We start from the raw sequence: 18,818 nt of genomic DNA on the forward strand, positions 1-18,818 counted from the left end.
GCATTGATCCTAGATGATGAGCGGTGAGCTTGTGTGGAATATGCTTTGGATTTCACTAAGCCCATCATGGGCATGATTAGGTGTGTTGATACTAACCCATGTTTGGGTGAGATTTATGATGGCATGTACTCCATGGTGGAGAAATTAAGAACAATAATAGAGGCCAAGAAACATGACCCAACAGAAATATTTGTCAAAAGTGTGCAACAAATTATTGTTGACCACTGGAACAAGATGACCACCCCTTTACATCTCTTAACGTTTGCTTCATCGCCAAAGTATTATAGCAAAGAGGTACTTGCATTTCCAAGGAGGGTGGCACCATATAGAGATGGAGAGGTTGCTACTAGCTATAAGGCTGCATTTAGAAAGATATTTTTAGATGATGAAATTCAAAATATTGTTGAGTTTGACCAATTCATATCTTAAAAAGATCAAGAAACTTCCACTCTTCATAAAAAATATAGGATAAATGCTAATGAGTGGTGGTATCTACATGGTCAAGGCTCCATTTTCTTGCAGCCTCTGGCAATTTAAATTCTCTCCCAAGTATGTATATTTTTATTTTTTATTTTTATTGTTTTCCATTCGATGCTCATCGCTATCATATTAAAATATTTTTATTTTATAATTTATGTTTTAAGTTTTGATTCTTGAATTATAAATTAAATACTAAATGTTGTATGCAAATTCAACAGGTTGCAAGTTCTTCTTCAACTGAGCAGAATTGGAATACATACTCCATACACTTAGTCAAGTGCAGCTATTTGGGTGCAAAAAAAGCAGCGGTTTTGGTCTACATACACTCCAACCTTCGTTCGTTACCACATAAGAAACCTGAATACAATGATGGTGTGACAAAGAATTGGGATCTAGCCCTTGAGTGTTCTGATTTAGATGCTACAGTTGCACAGCTTGCCCAAGTCTCTATAGATGATAATACAGCAGCTTTTGTACTTGACACAACTAGTGGGAGTGGCAATCCAATGGATTGTGGTTCAAATGAGGTTGAACCAAATGTTGACCTTGATGCTTCTGATGAAGAAGAATATGAATATTAAATATCAACTGTAATTTTAATTTTCATTGTGTAATGACATTTTGAGACTTGGGATACTATTATCATTTTTGCAAATTATGAATATGGTATTATGAGGTATTTAAAAGTTCTATTTATTGGCAATTATGGATTTATAATATATGAGCTAAGTTGTCAGGTTCTTCACTAGGACCCCCCGAGTCCCGATCTGGGTCCCCTGGAGTCCAATTCTAAGTCTGGGTCTGACCTCCCTAGTCCGGACAAGGTCTAGCCCAAATCCTGTGGGTTTGCCCCTACTAAACCCAGAAGAACGCGGGAGGAATTTCAGCAAATTTTGCAAAACACGTCAGAAATTTGGTGGAAAAGACATTTTTGTTGACTTTTATTAATTGTTTTTTAATGCCAAAAAGGAAAATCCGACCCCCCAACCGTAATTTGATGTCTTAAAACACTAAAAAGGTAAAACATACTTCATTTTTGCACAATAGAATGAAAAACATAACTTCTTTGCTCCATTGCTGAACTTTGTTTTTTGCTTGCCCATATGATATTTGATGACCCATATGGTATTTGATTAGTGATGGCTGATTGTTGTAGCTTGACGTTATTATTTTTGGACTAAAACATTGATATGGTGGTGTATTTACTGTTTTGCTATGTTATTTTAACTAAAACTTTAATATATGATGGTGTATTTTGCTATGTGATTTGACTATTATCATAGTGGTGTATTTTGAACTTAACTACTACAACATATATGTATATATTTTTTATTTTATATGTTTTTGTACTAACGAACCCAAAACCCCCCAAAAAATGTAGCTGAACCCACGAACCCAAATCTTGAACCCAAATCTCGAACCCAAACTTGAGCCCGAACCGGAACCAACAACTTAGTTTATGAGTATCACTCTTCTTATAAGTTATAATTTATAATTTTGAAGTTTGTTGTACTAGCATACCCATACCTCTATCTTGTACCTACACCCATACATGAATATATATATGTGTGTGTGTGTGTGTTGTCGTATCTGTACCCAAGGAAAAAAAAATGTTGTACTAGCATACCCATACCTGCACCTGTACACGAATTAGCAACTTAGATTACAGTTACAAGCTACATGGATTTTCAGTATTTCAAAACTGTAGCATTCTTATTGTATTAGGTCCTAATCCACCTAGAAAATCTAATAGAAGGAATACAATACAAAAGAATATTTAGTATCATATTCTAATATCAATGCAACCATACTTAAACCTAACATTATGCAATAGCCACATAACTAAACCAAGTCCCCTAATGGTTCAAATCCTTTTTGGAATTTAGATGTTATTTACCTAAGAGAACACCTATGGTAAGAGTTTATATATAGTCTTCTTTAAGGTGGAATGTGATGGAATGTGGTGAAATGCAATGAGTTTCTAGATTGCAATGTAGCATTTTATGTTGATTAATGTGTGGTAAAGATGCACAACAATGGTTGCGGTGCATCATACAAGGCTTGTTTACATATGGAGATGCTATGATAGCCACTCCAAGGTGTCTAGAAGAATAAATCACCATTGCATAGTTACTTACAACTTGTTGGAAGCATGATCAATTATGTGGGTGCACTTGCGACAACACTAGTGAAAATGTGAGCATGACTTAAGGACTAAATGATGTTCTAGAAGATAATACAAGGTACCGCAAGAAATGTAGAGTGAAGTTGTATTTGTATATTCTATTCAAGTGAGAAGCTAGTAGTGATGGTTATATATGAAACTTACCAATATTGAAAAAGCAAAGGATGTAACTATTGTTTCATAGTGCGCACCAATGACAACGTTTACAAGGAGCTTGTCCACATGACGACATTTGACTTGGTAGCAAGCATGGTAATCTAATGTCACATATGTACAAAATATGGTGATATAACTCTCGGTATTCTATAAGATAGTTACATAGTTAAGCAGTTGGTATTCCCAAAAATACATCTATATATAACAATTTGTGATTGTGCCAAGGCTACTCAAGGTTATGAATTCAAATAAATAGCGACTTAAGAAATTATTACATTTTTGGTATGTAAACACTTGACAAATTGCAAAAGGATATGTTGTAGATTGTGACTCGGTGAAAGGATTTCCAATGACCTTATTGTATTGAATTGGTGTCAATTATGAATAATACAATTGTGAACATCTTTTGGTGGTGAGTTTTCTCCTATATGGGTTTCCCATGTTAAACACTTTATGTTTTGTATAATCTTATTACTACACATTGTTCCATTACATCCATGCATGTTGTATTTCAATTTGATATATGATGTCGATTGTTATCTAAACACATAATCTTAAGAATTCACTATTCCAGTGTATCGGTCCTTTGTAACAAGGGTGAAAATCCCTAACATTTGGTATCAAAGCATAGTCGGTTGTTTAAATGACATCTACTTCATTAGAGTGCAAACCCTAACATGTGTAGTGGTGTAACCCTACAATAGTTAAAGGTTACAGTTGGTGTGTAACTAGAATCAAATGAAATCTTTGAATGATTTTGTGAGAATACATAACATTAAATTTATAACAAGTGCATTGAGGTCTAAACTTGAGAAATTCAATGGTTAAAACTTCAAACCATGGAAGCTGAAGATGAAGTATCTTTTGGTTGAGAGATCAGTGTGCTGCAATACATTCTTCAATGAAAACCACAGGTATGTCTGATGAGGACTAGTTAAAACTGGATAAGAAAGCAAAAAGTACAATTCAATCATGTTTTTCAAATCCTATTTTAATGAAAGTGTCTCGAAAGCAGATAGAAATTCATTGTGGAAGAAATTAGATACATTGTATCGGTCTAATAGCCTGGTAAATAAACTTGTTTTGAAGAAATTTTATTTTTGAAAATGAAGGAAGGTGGTTGTGTAACTAATCATTTAAATAGAATTAATATGATAGTAAGTCATTGCATCACTAGGAGTTAAGATGGATGAAGAGGACATATGCATTTTGTTACTTTGTTCCTTACTAGATTTATCAAATAACCTTGTGATGTCAATAACTATAAGTAATAATGACAACACTTAAATTGGAAAAAGTGATTGGCTGTTGAGTGAAGAAACTAGGAAAAGGTCCATAGATGATAAATCTGAAAATGCTCTTGTGGTTAGAGGCAAGTCAAAAGAGAAGAAAGGTCAGAAGAAGACAGGAGATAGAAGTTCTACGAGAAAGAACAAATCTAAATCTCCAAGTAATTCTAAGGTAATATGTTGAAATTGTAGCAAGAAGGGTCACATAAAGGAATGTAAGTCCAAGAAGAAGGATGACTTCTCTGATAAGTACTTTGATACTGATGGATATTAAGGAATGTAAGTCCAAGAAGAAGTATGACTTCTTTGATAAGTACTTTGATACTGATGGATATAGCAGTGTTGATTTTGTGTCTGCTATTGTTATTGGTGATGATAACAAGTTAATTGACTCAGATGCTTCCTTTCATGACACCACAAAGAGTGGTACTTGGAGTATACCAAAAGTGATGAAAGGCAAATGATTCTTGGTGACAACAGCTCTTTGAAGATTGTTGATCAGGAAAAGGTCAAAGCTGCTTTCATTGATGGTAGAATATGAACACTCATAGATGGATTGGGTAGTAAGTGTTCAATGCCGATTATTATGTTTCAATAATATGGTTTATCCAACTATGTATCAATTGTTTGTCAGCTTTGGGTAGTTATAAGAGTCGATCAAAAATAGTGTTCTTTGTAATGTCCCCTTCATTGTGAGAAGAATTTTCAGTGGGCTATTAGCCTATTCTGGAGACCCGTAGGCTAACTGGAAGCAAAAATTAGGGTTTCCTACTTTGAGGGGGTTGTGAGGCCTGTTTGATGCTTAACTAGTAGGAATTCTACGATTCTTACTGTGGATTCCTTCTGGGTTTTCTGAAGGCTTCGCAAGGGTATGCCATGCATTATGTTCCGAAGAGAATTTTGGACTTACTATTTTTAGTAAGTGTCATATTTGGCAGTTCCATTTTTAGCAGTTCAGAATTGAGTCCTAGCACAATTTAGTTTGATGGGTTGCAGCACCACAATTCATGGTTCAATTTGGTTTTATCAGTAATTGATTTACAAGTGAATCATTAAATACTAATACTTTATATTAAAGTTTAATATTTAATTGTTGGTGTAGTCAACTTAAGGAAAAATACCTTCACTTAAAAACTTATTATTTTCCTAAGTCAGTTGGTGTTTAAAAAAAGAGGAATATTTCATGTTTTAATGTTTTTTATGTGCAAAGTGTTCACCTTGGGAAAAGTGCGAACTTGTGCCTAGAAAGGGGACGCCAAAGTCATGTGGTGATTTGAAATGAAATTCAAATGAGAGTTTCAGAATTTGGGCACCATTTGAAGATGAATTTGAATCTATGAGTCTATAAATATAAGAGCTTGGCTTCTCATTTGACATCCATGAAGTAAATATAACGAAGTGCTGCCAAAATTTACATTGAGCTTCAAGGAAAGCATACCTCCTAGCATTTGATGGATTTCTTGCTTGAGAGATAACAACTAATCGAGCTTGAGACTTCTCTTCATTCAGGAGAGCGGATTGAAGGACAAAGATGCAGATTTGTGTTTCATTTTCAGAAGTGTGGGATGTTTTCTGAGTTTTTTTATGTTGCTGGTTTGTGTGTGCTGAAGGTGTTTTTTGCTCATGGCTTCCTATGTGCTTGACGTGTGGTTTTGGGTATTGGCTCCATCTATTCCTACCCCTTGGGCGATGAAGTTCACCAATTTGTAGCTTGTCAAACGCTGATTTGGATTTTTGGTAGAAAGTCGAACTTTCCAGCTGGGTTGTACCTTGCCTTGGCTGCCTCGAGTTGCGTGCAGATTGTTTGTGGTGTTCACAATGCAGGTTTGAGCTTCTAATTGTGTTGTCTATGTTATATCTCTCATTTGCTTTTGATTTTGTGCAATTCGGAGTTGATTTGGAGAAGTTATGAGCAATTTTGGGTGTCCGTAGCTTGCTGGTTTGTGTATTTTCTATGCGTGTTAGTGATTTTCAGGATTGCATAGTTGTGTATAAGGAGAGTTTTGGGTGTAAGTAGCTTATGTTGGTTGGGGAGTGATTTCCTATTGTTGTTGCAGCTGTTGAACTTGTTATTAGCGCTTGATTCTTCATTCTTATCTACTATGATTCATATTGTAATGCTGGTAGTAGTTCTAACAGCAAATTCTTTGATCTCTCCTAGTCCCACTGCATAAGTGGAAGAGGCTGGCCTTGCCGCCTAGTTTGGACAGTGATTCTAGTAATTTTGTAATCCATGTTTGCATTGTAAAGTTAATTAGTAGTACTAAGAACTATATACTTGGATTGTTGTTCTTTGGCCCACTGCATAAGTGGAAGAGGTTGGCCTGCCGCCTTCTTATCTATTGTAACACTATCCTCCCACTGAATAAGTGGTTGAGTTGATTGTAATGTTGTCCTCCCGCTGAATAAGCAATGGAGTCGATAGTAATTTTCATTTCTAGTCCTCCCACTGCACAAGCGATAGAGTGATTGTTGTTTCAGTTGTTTGGTTTGTTCCTGGCTGGTTTACCGCCAAGAAGTTTCAGAATTTCCATCTCCTGTTGGAAGGGGCTAGCTTGCCGCCCAAGTTTAAAATCAATTTCAGTTTCTAGCATCTAACGATCCCCTCAACACTGTATGCTCTCACCCTCCCATATTGGGCTCTCGGTGATCAAAAGGTGGAAAGGGTTACTTCCAACAGTATTTGGATTTCATTTTCTAACTGTAACAGGTGTTGTGTTGACTGTAAGCTAAAATAATTGAAAAAAAAATAGGGGGGATATTACAGTGGTATCAGAGCCACTTATCTTGCCAGCCTGTGTGATAAGGGGTCTCCATGAGTGATAGAGACATCAAATACTACAACAGAGAACAGAGGAGGGAGCAATATCATATTTCGTCAGTGCCAGTGGAAGAAACATTTTCAGAGGTATTGAGAAACAGAGAGAAAGTAGTGGATTCAATGGTAGAGAGAACATCAGGTCAGAATGATGCAAATGGGGCTGCAGAGAGGGTTGAGAAAAAGTTTGATACTATGATGGATATGATGTCCTAGTTGTTAGCTACATTAACTAAGAACGCTGGTGGGATTCCTAATCAAAACACTAATGGAAACAATTCCAGCACCTCTAATAACTCTAGAGGAAATGGTAATGGAAGTAACCAGAGTAGCAACAATGGTGGAACCCCCGTCGGGTCTGTTTCAAGACCTTTGCAACCCGTCTTCCTACCTAGGGAAGCAACGCCACCTGAAGTTGAGGTTCCAATAGCTGATGAGATAAGAGCTAGCTACATGGAGTATGCTTCTCTTCCAGCGGAGATTCGGAACATTCTTACCCTTGATCTGATAACTCAATGATGAACCCACAAGTACCAAACCGGTACTGAGAGGGGGGGGTGAATCAGTACAAACACAAATATAGTCCAAAACCTGTTTGACAGCAAATACTCCAAATGACTGACAAATAGGGATATTGGTAAAACAGAGTGCAACCGGTAATATCCGGTACAGCTCAATCAGTCATGAACCGGTCACTCAATAAGCTTCCCTCTTAGCTCAATACTACAGTATCATTATATTCTCATGCATAAACAGGTAAACTTAATCATCATATCTTCACAACAGTGAGTTCAATATGTTTTATAGACAGGCATAAAACACAGAACCTTCATATGCTTAACAGGTAAAACAAAGCATCACAAGACAAAAGCATTTCACATGACACACATATTTTTCACGTGGAAACCCAACTGGGAAAAACTACGGTGCGGATGAATACCCACATGCTGCTTTTTGAACTCTTTAGAAGTCCGCTCTGTTAGGAGCCTTGTCCGGTTAAGGACATTACAATAGGTTCTAGTAGGAACCGATCCTGTTAGGAATCACCCGGTTAAGGGTTAAACCCGGTAGGGTCACCTTGTTGGAGGATTTCAAGAACTTAATAGCTGAAAGGATCTCCTAAGCTCTATAGCTTCTCAGAACTCATTAGCTTCGAGTTACCCGGTTAAGGGATTTGAATCAAGCTTGTTAAGACCACCCGATTTAAGGGATTTTGAATCAAGCTAGTTCAGGCTACCCTGTTAGGGGATTTTACAACTGTTGAAGTGGTTAGAGATCAACAGGTATTACAATGATCTGTTAACAGCACTCAATGCTAATGCAGATCTGTTTAGGCTCCTCTTTACCTTCTGCACATTCACTTTGCAGGTATCACTTCTCTCCTTTGGTCTGGCAAGAATTACGTATCACTTCCCTTGGATACACACTCACAACTTTTGCCAACAACCTCAGAAAGAAACACAACATCGACCTTATAGGAAACATACAGGTCGGTAGCAAAAACCCTAAACCCTAAACCTGTTAGATTAAGCAATTCAAACGGTTCGATCCTGACCGTTGAATCATATTGCATTAAATGCAACAATCTTGAATCGATCTCAAGACATTCTCCATCGTCCATTATCCACCGATTTCATGGCAGCTGATAACCCATCACGCGTTATCACCGTTTGACAGACTTCGCACATTCCCGAGGTAGATAGGAATAGTCATCTTCATGCAAGATCCTTCACGCGCACAGAGCTTACGTGGCAACACGATCTGTCCTCCATCATACTGCTAACTCATCACACAAAGATCACCGATTGAGTCACACAGACTTGAGGTACTCCAACTGGAAACCCTGAAGTGGAAGCTACCTACCAACTGGTAGTCATACAATGCTTCAATGTACCGGTTCCCATAACTACATGCCGGTTCACCTTGAACAAATATGCCGCTTCACTTTGGCATATAAACCAGTTCATACTTATGCCGGTTCCTCTCTCTCTTCACCTATCACATGTGCCGGTTCACACCATGTCTCATATTGACATCAATGACAACATTCAATATCATTATGTCTTCATGCCGGTTCACATAATGCCAACATGATCAATACATGAACCAAAAGAAGATAAGGGATGGGAGATATGATAACTGTTATTCCACTCCGAGAGACTATCAACAAGCTCTTGGAAAGGTGACTCTAGCTCATTTTGATGGGAGCAATAAGTGTACGGCTAGAGCTTGAGTTCAGAAGTTGGACAACTATTTGTCCTTAAGGGCGATGCCTGAAGAAGATACCATCAAGTTTGCTACTTTGCACTTGGATGGGGCTGCTCACAATGGTGGTACCATGGGTCGGTCACCCTTGGCCATAGCTCGATCAATACCTATGCGGAATTCACCAGCAAGTTGATCGAAAGATTTGATACTAAGGATCCAGAGGTGAAGTTTAGAGAGCTTGCACAACTCAAATAGCAGGGCTCTTTGGACACTTACATAACTGAGTTTCAAGTCTTTCAGTTATGGTTAGTAGTATTTCTGAGAAGAGGTTAGTGGTCATATTCACTGAAGGACTTGAAGAACCATTGAAAGGCTGGGTTAAAGCCTTTGATCCGCCCACCTTGGTTGAAGCAATCAAGAAAGCTAGGAGAATGGAGTTGGCTGCCCCTAAGTCCAAATTTCAGTCAAAGTCTTTCTCATATCGGAAGGACAAGAAGAAGTTCTCAAATCAGTCCAAAATATTTCCTCCTAGAATGGATGATGAGCTCCGCCAAGAGCTCCGAAGGAAGAACTTGTGTTACTCATGCAAGGAACCTTGGGCCCCCGGTCATAGATGCCATGGGAAGAGTAATGTTCGTCAAATGGAGGCATATTCAGTTGATGGATCAGATTCTGAAATGTTAGAACAGCAGCTTGATTCGGAGGGAAGTGAGTATGAAAAGGCTCCAGAAGGGCCTAAAAGTGACCAAGAAGATAGAGGTGTAGTTGCTCAACTCTCTAGCATTCATAAAAATGAGTCATTCAGAGTTCGTGGAGTGCTTGGAGAGCATCGAGTTATTGCCCTCATAGATACTGGAGCAACTCACAATTTTATTGATGAAAGAATTGTTGCAAAGAGAGGTTGATGGATTCAAAGTTATGGTAGTTGATGGTTCAACTATCTCTTGCAACCGAATGGTTTCCAACATGTCTTTGATGTTGGGAAACTATGAAGTCAAGGATGACTTCTTTGTGGTGAGCATTGTAGGAATTGATGATATGCAGTTCTTGGCATTCAGTGGTTGCAATCTCTTGGTGAGATCACTTTAAATCTGCAAACAATGGAGCTGAAGTTTATGTCCGAAGTAAAGAGAGTGGTGCTAATCGGATTGTATCAATAAAGAGAATGGAGCGGCTGATCCGACATGACCAAGTGGAGTGGGCAGCAGAATGCTTGATCATGGCATCCAATCCACTTGATGAGAAGAGAAACTATCCTGCTGACAATCAAGCGTTGATCACCAAAAGGAGCAAGGTCTTTGAAAATCCGCCCCGTGAAAGACATCCCGAGAGAGGGACTGAGCACATCATTGAGTTAGAAGAAGGAGCTAAGCCGATTATCACTACTCCATACCAATACACAAAGAAGCAGAAGGATGAGATAGAGAAAGCAGTAAAGGAGCTTCTAGATATGGGATACATTAGGCTGAGTAAGAGCCCCTTTGCTTCAGCAATGATGTTAGTTAAGAAGGATGGGACCATGTGCATGTGCGTGGATTATCAGGCTCTCAATCAGAAGACCATCAAAAATCGGTATGCTATTCCTAGGATTGATGAGCTACATGGTGTTGTCTACTTTTCAAAGATTTATCTCAAATCCGACTATCATCAGATTAGGATGAGGGAATCTGATATTGAGAAGACAGCCTTCAAATGCCACTTTGGGCATTTTGATTTTTTAGTCATGCCCTTTGGCTTGACCAATGCCCCTACTACCTTCCAATCCTGCATGAACAGGATCTTTCAAAAGTAGTTGAGGAAGTTCGTGCTAATCTTCTTTGATGATATCCTCATTTTTAGTAAGTCTTGGAAGGACCATCTGCAGCAGTTGGATGAAGTACTCAGTATTCTGGAGTCCGAGTCATTGTTTGCTAAGGAGTCTAAGTGCGATTTTGGGATGAAGGAATTGCTTTACCTTGGCCACATCATAAGTGCGGAAGGAGTTAAAGTTGATCTTGAGAAGACCAAGGCAATTGTTGATTGGCCTCCACCTGAGAACTTGACATATCTGAAGGGGTTCTTGGGTCTATGTGGTTTCTACAAAAGGTTTGTGAAGGGTTATTCTCAGTTGGCTGCCCCCCTCACGGACCTCACTAGGAAAGGAGTTTTCGTATGGACAAAAAAGGCACAAGGAGTTTTTGACAAGTTCAAGGAAATCATGAGCACATGCCCTGTTTTGGCTCTACCTAATTTCTCCAAGCCTTTTGAGCTTCAATGTGATGCATCAGGAGAAGGAGTTGGTGTTGTATTGATGCAAGACAAGCATCCAATTGTGTTTGAAAGTGGAAAATTAAGAGGAGCTGAGAAGACATACTCCATCTATGAAAAGGAGATGCTTGCAATCATGCACGCATTGGCCAAGTTTAGGCAATATTTGGTGGGGAGCAAATTTGTGGTTAAGACTAATCATAATAGTCTTAAACATTTCATGCATCAGAAGGATTTAAATGAAAGGCAGCAGAAGTGGGTAAGTAAGCTACAAGCTTGTGATTTTGACATCGAGTATGTCAAAGGCAAAAACAATATTGTAGCTAATGCACTATCAAGAAGACCCCAATTGAGCTCACTATGCGAGCTAACAACTGATTGGAGGGACTTGTTGCTTGTTGATTATGCCAAAAATCAGTTTGCAACCAGCATTATTGAGGGTATGTTTCATGATTAAAGGTACAAGGTAGTTGATGGGTTGATACCATACAAGGGTAGAATCTTTCTGTTACCTGAATCTTAGCTCAAAAATAAGATTCTACAAACTTTCCATGATGTTCCTCTTGCTGGTCATCAAGGACATTTCAAGACCTACAAGCAAATTCGTGAGAGGTTCTCTTGGAAGGGCTTGAAACATGAAGTGTTGAACTACATCAAGGACTGTCTCACTTGCCAGACGAACAAAAATGAGCACACTCACCCAGTTGGTTTGTTGCAACCTCTACCTATTCCCAATCAAAAATGGGAAAGTATCTCCATGGATTTCATCACCGGGTTGCCTAGAGCTAATGGAAAGGATTGTATCTATGTGGTGGTGGACCGATTGACTAAGTTTGCTCATTTTTTCGCCATTACCAGCTCATTTACAGAAGCTCAGGTTGCTGATGTTTTTTTTCATGAGGTGTTTAGATTGCATGGGCTGCCCAAAAACATTGTACTTGATAGGGACAGCAAGTTCCTAATCACTTTTTGGCAAGAAGTTTTCAAATTGTGTGGCACAATGCTTACCCTAATGGTGCAGGAGCACCCTTCTAAGGGTTCCCACCATTTGTTTTTGTTGTGATTTTGCTTCTTCATGAAGCCATGTAATGTAATAAGGGCCAAGAGCTCATTGGTTTTGTTTAGGTCCTAGTTTAGGTCCTAGGTTCACAAGTCTAGGTTGAGTTTTCTCTTGGAGTGGAGGGTATGTGAGCCTATTGATGAGTTTGGGGTCCTTTTGGCATGGCTGTGTCCATAGGATAGCCTAAGAAGGCCTAAAAGCCAAGAAAAGCAACATTGCAAGAGTTGCTCAAAAGTTGCAAAAAGTTGCATGACAACTTTTCAAAGTTGTCATGCAACTTTTCCACCAAATTAGTCATAACCTTAGCTTGGCGTGGGGAACCCTAACCTTGGCACACAAACCGAGGCAAAGACATTATATATTGTTGCAAACCCTAAAATGAGGGGTTGGATGTCAGATTGTACGGCCAAAGGAAAAAGACCTTGGCTGTGACTGTGTTTTTGTTGCCAGTCGGCACAAATGGAGCATTAAAAGATTGACAATGGATTGTTCTGCAAACTAAATTGTGTTGAGAGTCTTGTATAGTGTTTATACTTTCATTTTGAGCATTTAGGTTAGGTTTATTGTGCAGGTTTTGTGTGCTTTGTAAATATTTTGTGAGTTACTCTTTCACTGTCCAGTTTTGGACTGTTTTGTGAAAATGGGCTGATAACTCCTATCCCCATTGTGGGAACACCATGAAACCATGGGGTATAGGAGTACAGACCCTGTACAGTGTCTCAGAGGAAGCAGGGCCCTGGAAAATGCAGGCAACCCCTTCAAAGACCCACTCCTAGGCGAGACTAGTCTGTGCCCGGCTAGGAAGGGTCAAGGTTGCAGAGGTCTGTGAGAGCAAGGAAGGACCAGGAAGGAGGCACCCTTTGGAGGAGTTGAAGGGGGGTGTGTGGAGCATCATTGGTGAGAAGGAGGAGCTTCCACCAATCCAGACAAGGTGGTGAAGACAGCAAACCAACTCTGTGACCCTGGCAGGCCTTAAAAACTCTTAAATTTGCCTAGGGCAGTGTACGGACACTTGGGGGCCCAAAACCAGGAAAATCCTTGAGCCTTTGCTAAATGAATAGCAGTCCCTTTGGGGAGTTTTAGAAGTTTTGGCATTGTTTGCAAGAGGAAGCCCTAAAAGTCTGGAATGGAGGCCTAATAGGGGCTCATTCCTTGTAGCCCTATTTTGTAGGAAAGAAGCAAAATTGTGAAATCGGTAACAAAAAGGAATGTCAAAACCTCTTGGGGGCACATGAGTGGTTGGAGAAACATGTCAAAGACCCGTCCTATCCTTGCTAGGACCTGAGAAGGTGTAGGAAGAGTTAAACCCTTATTAGCCTATGTAAGGGTTTTAGAAGCTTGTGAGTAGGTGAGAGCTTAGGAGAAGAATCACTTGTTGTTGGTGGGTGGATTGGGCAAGGTCAGGGGATCCCACAAGCAAGGGAAGTCCTAGAGACCCTAAGGTGTGGTTGGAACACCTGGTGATCCAAGGAGAGGATCAAAGAGCATAGACTAAGCTAGTCTATCCCAAGCCCATTCCCATCACCTAAGCACAAGTTATCACCCACAGACTAATGGGCAAATGGAAATCATGAACAAATGGTTGGAAGGCTATCTCAAAAACTATGTCTCGGAGCAGTATAAAGCATGGGTGAGATGGCTACATTTGGGAGAATATTGCTACAACTCCTCTTATCACATGTCCATCAAGATGTCTCCTTTCATGGCACTGTATGGTTATGAGGCTCCTAGCTTTGCGGATTTGATGTTTGGTGATAGCAAAGCCCCTCATGCTAGGGACATTGTGCAGCAGTGTCAGGATATTCTGAAGGCTTTGAAGAACAACCTCCAAATTGCGCGGAATCAGCAGAAGTTGTACACTGATCAGCAGCGTGTAGAGCGACCATTCGAGGTTGGAGACATGGTGTATCTTAGACTTCAGCCTTTCAGACAGTCTACTCTCAAGAAGAGTGGGGCGGAGAAGCTCAAGCCACGTTTCTATGGGCCATTCAGAGTCATCAGGAGAGTTGGTGCAGTGGCTTACAAGTTGGAGCTACCAGCAAGTAGTAGGGTGCATAATGTTTTCGACTTGTCACGCCTCAAGAAGGCGCTTGGACACAATGTTGCAGCCTCTTCTGATTTACCTCCCTTGGATGAGGAAGGGCAATTGGTATTGATTTCGGAGGAGATCATGGATTCACAAGAACGCTCCTTGAGAAGGACAATCAAGGAGTATTTGGTGAAATGGAAGAACTTACCTACAGAGGACGCCACGTGGGAGAGTGAAGAGAATCTTCAGCATCCAAACTTGCGATCTTGGGGAGGGCAGATTGTAATGTCCCCTTCTTAGTAAGGAGAATTTTTAGTGGGCCATTAGCCTATTCCGAAGACCCGTAGGCTAACTAGAAGCAAAAATTAGGATTTCCTACTTTTGAGGGGGTCTGTGAGGCCTATTTGATGCTTGACTAGTAGGAATTCTATGATTCTAACTGTGGATTCCTTCTGGGTTTTCTGAAGGTTTCGTAGGGGTATGACATGCATTATGTTCCGAAGAGAATTTTGGACTTACTATTTTTAGTGTGTGTCATATTTGGCAGTTCAGTATTGAGTCCCAGCACAGTTCAGTTTGATGGGTTGCAGCGCCACAATTCATGGTTCAATTTGGCTTTATCAGTAATTGATTTACAAGTGAATTATTAAATATTAATACTTTATATTAAAGTTTAATATTTAATTGTTGGTGTGGTCGACTTAAGGAAAAATACCTTCACTTAAAACTTATTATTTTCCTAAGTCAGTTGGTGTTAAAAAAAAGAGGAATATTTCATGTTTTAATGTTTTTTTATGTGCAAAGTGTTCACCTTGGGAAAAGTGTGAACTTGTGCCTAGACAGGGGATGCCAAAGTCATGTGGTGATTTGAAATGAAATTCAAATGAGAGTTTCAGAATTTGGGCGCCATTTGAAGATGAATTTGAATCTATGAGTCTATAAATATAAGAGCTTGGCTTCTCATTTGGCATCCATGAATAAAATATAACGAAATGCTGCCGAAATTTACATTGAGCTTCAGGGAAAGCATACCTCCTAGCATTTGACGGATTTCTTGCTTGAGAGATAGCAACTAATCGAGCTTGAGACTTTTCTTCATTCAAGAGAGCGGATTGAAGGACAAAGATGCAGATTTGTGTTTCATTTTCAGAAGTGTGGAATGTTTTCTGAGTTTTTTATGTTGTTGGTTCGTGTGTGCTGAAGGTGTTTTTTGCTCGTGGCTTCCTGTGTGTTTGATGTGTGGTTCTGGGTATTGGCTCCATCTATTCCCACCCCTTGGGCGATGAAGTTCACCAATTTGTAGCTTGTCAAACGCTGATTTGGATTTTTGGTAGCAAGTCGAACTTTCCAACTGGGTCGTACCTTTCCTTGACTGCCTCGGGTTGCGTCCAGATTGTTGGTGATGTTAGTGGTGCAGGTTTGAGGTTCTAATTGTGTAGTCTATGTTATATCTCTCGTTTTCTTTTGATTTTGTGGAATTCGGAGTTGATTTGGAGAAGTTATGAGCAATTTTGGGTGTCCGTAGCTTGCTGGTCTTTGTGTCTTTTGTGCGTGTTAGTGATTTTCAGAATTGCATACTTGTGTATAAGGAGAGTTTTGGGTGAGTAGCTTATGTTGGTTCAAGAGTGATTTCCTATTGTTGCTGCAATTGTTGGACGTGTTATCAGCACTTGATTCTTCATTCTTATATACTATGATTCATATTGTAATGTTGGTAGTAGTATTAACAGCAAATTATTTGATCTCTCCTAGTCCCACTACATAAGTAGAAGAGGCTGGCCTTGCCGCCTAATTTGGACAGTGATTCTAGTAATTTTGTAATCCATGTTTGCATTGTAAAGTTGATTAGTAGTACTAACAGCTATATACTTGGATTGTTGTTCTTTGACCCATTGCATAAGTGGAAGAGGCGGGCCTGCCGCCTTCTTATTTATTGTAACACTGTCCTTCCGCTGAATAAGCGGTGGAGTTGATAGTAAATTTCATTTCTAGTCCTCCCGCTGCACAAACGGTAGAGTGATTGTTGTTTTAGTTGTTTGGTTTGTTCATGGCTGGTTTACTGCCAAGAAGTTTCAGAATTCCCATCTCCCGCTGTATAAGCGGAAGGGGCTGGCTTGCCGCCCAAGTTTGTAATCAATTTCAGTTTCTAGCATCTAACGATCCCCTCAACACTGTATGCTTTCACCCTCCCATATTGGGCTCTCGGTGATTAAAAGGTGGAAAGGGTTACTTCCAGCAATATTTGGATTTCATTTTCTAACCCTAAAGGGTGTTGTGTTGATTGTAAGCTGAAATAATTGAAAAAAAAATTAAAGGGGAGATTACATTCTTCTTGGAAACTGTTGGGTTCTTTAAATAGACTCTGTATTAACTGTTTGCCTTGATAGAGAGAGGACTAAGGGTGCTAGATAAGGGTAAAAGATGGAATGCTTGAGAGGACTAGATCTAGAAGCCACACTTGCTAGGCTCAGATATCAATTGATATGAGAACAACTGCAAACAAGAAAAAACACAAAGAAATTAGGCACAACTACACACATGATGTACACTCCAAAGAAATGTAATATAAAAAAAGAAAAACTTTTAATAAAGTACCGTATCCCATGTGACTGTCTCGTCAGAAAAAAATCTTAGCACCTAAGTTTCCAAGTACATGGATTTTGTATGTGAAGTATATTATTATACTGTTCAATCAGATGGAAAAGATTTTAGAGTAGTTCAGACTGTTTACCGTACTGCAAGTGTCAGTGGTACAGATTCAAACTCCTCTTTTGGAGTAATAAGTGCTAATTAAACTATTTCTGCAAGGCCATTCAAAAACATAACTAGTTACTTTTTCAACAGGTCTGTGTAAGTATTACAGTCAAAATTACAGGTGATTTTAGATTCTTTGGTCTAAACTTCAAGCACTGTGCAACTCAATGATGCATTATAAGATTCCAACTGATTTCAGCAAATATCACAACTCCAAATTATTAACATTACCTAAGCATCAGGAAGCTTGAGTAATTACTGTCTATTGCCAATTCATAAGCTTGAAACTTGAAAATATGCATTGTAACATACCCTGAGTTGAATTCATTCCATGACAATATTTTTGTAACTTCAAAGCCTCTTCCTATTGGCAAGGTTGAAGAATGTATTCCAGGTTGTCTGTGTACATGCTTTATATATTCATCCATTGTTTCATCCAATGCATTATCTGCTACAACAATTGCTTCATGTTTTAGCCTCAAAAGATCAAATAATTCAACATAACATCCTGGATCTAAGAAAAAGACAAAATCAACCCCATCATATTGAGGTATCACATTTCTTGGTTCATCTGTGATAAATTTTACGTATCCTGCTAAACCAAGATATTGTACATATTCGTCAATAATTTCCTGTTTTTCTTTGTCAGTGTGAATTGATAGCAGATACGAGCCAGTAGCCCTTGCAGCAGCTGCTAATGCAATAGTTGAAATCCCACAACCAATCTGCAGAATATGGTGAGAATTATTCCCAGCTGCTAAAGCTGCAATAAATTCTGCATTGGATGGCTCCAACACCTCTAGCCAACCTGACCTAGGTAGTTGTTGTCTTTCTATTATTCTCCTACGCTGCCACAAACATTACATTTTGCAATCAAAATAAATGATCAGTTTCTTATCATTAAATTTAAGATAACAGAATGTATGGTGGCCATTGTTAGAAACATTGTAACCACTTGTTTAAACCTACAAGGCTTATATGTTGACCCATATTTTTATCCATGAAAAACAATATGTGGAATTAAAATTACACAATTCAAGAAATATGCAACTTGGTTGTTTATATAATTGAACTCATTGCAATAATTATAATTCATAGCTTAAAGGAAAGCATACCAGTTGTACTGTTTCACAAAATGCTGAACCTGCGATTTCTGGAAACCAAGGCATATTCAATAATTTTTACTTTGACATCAAATTCTCATCTCAAGATTTAACTGCAGCATGCAAAAAAAAGTAAGGATTATTTTTTAATCGCTTATAATATGCAAAAGTAACTAACATTTGAAGACCATATTTATAAGAAATTTGTGTAACATAATGCCAACAGTACCAGACTGTGTTAGGAATTTAAAAAAGACTTCTGTGAAAATCAGATGTTTGAACTTTTACACAATATTTCCCTCCCTAACACAAACAAAACAGTATGATGCAGCAAGCAATTTGAAAAGATTCATAAAAAGTTAGTGAGAAACAGTTAATAAGTCAATATTCTCATTATTAGTCAAATTGGCCAAAACGCAACATTTTGTCTGTATCACAATATATACAAACCTAGTGACCAGACCATCATCAAACTGTCTCATAAGGATT

At 38.9% G+C, this 18,818-nt stretch overlaps 1 protein-coding gene across 2 annotated transcripts in view; it reads right to left on the minus strand.

The window, feature by feature from the left end:
- Positions 1-18,818, minus strand: part of LOC131041786 (uncharacterized) — a 43,817-nt gene that overhangs the window by 5,811 nt on the left and 19,188 nt on the right. For both annotated transcript variants that reach the window (XM_057974996.2, XM_057974995.2), the window contains 2 exons: positions 18,342-18,442; positions 17,539-18,074 (listed from right to left, as the gene is read on the minus strand). In XM_057974996.2, the coding sequence (XP_057830979.2) occupies positions 17,539-18,074; positions 18,342-18,395 (590 nt within the window). In that variant the 5' untranslated portion in view covers positions 18,396-18,442. The remainder of the gene's footprint in view (positions 1-17,538; positions 18,075-18,341; positions 18,443-18,818) is intronic.

This window comes from Cryptomeria japonica, chromosome 10, assembly GCF_030272615.1.
Source record: "Cryptomeria japonica chromosome 10, Sugi_1.0, whole genome shotgun sequence".
Classification (NCBI taxonomy): Eukaryota; Viridiplantae; Streptophyta; class Pinopsida; order Cupressales; family Cupressaceae; genus Cryptomeria; species Cryptomeria japonica.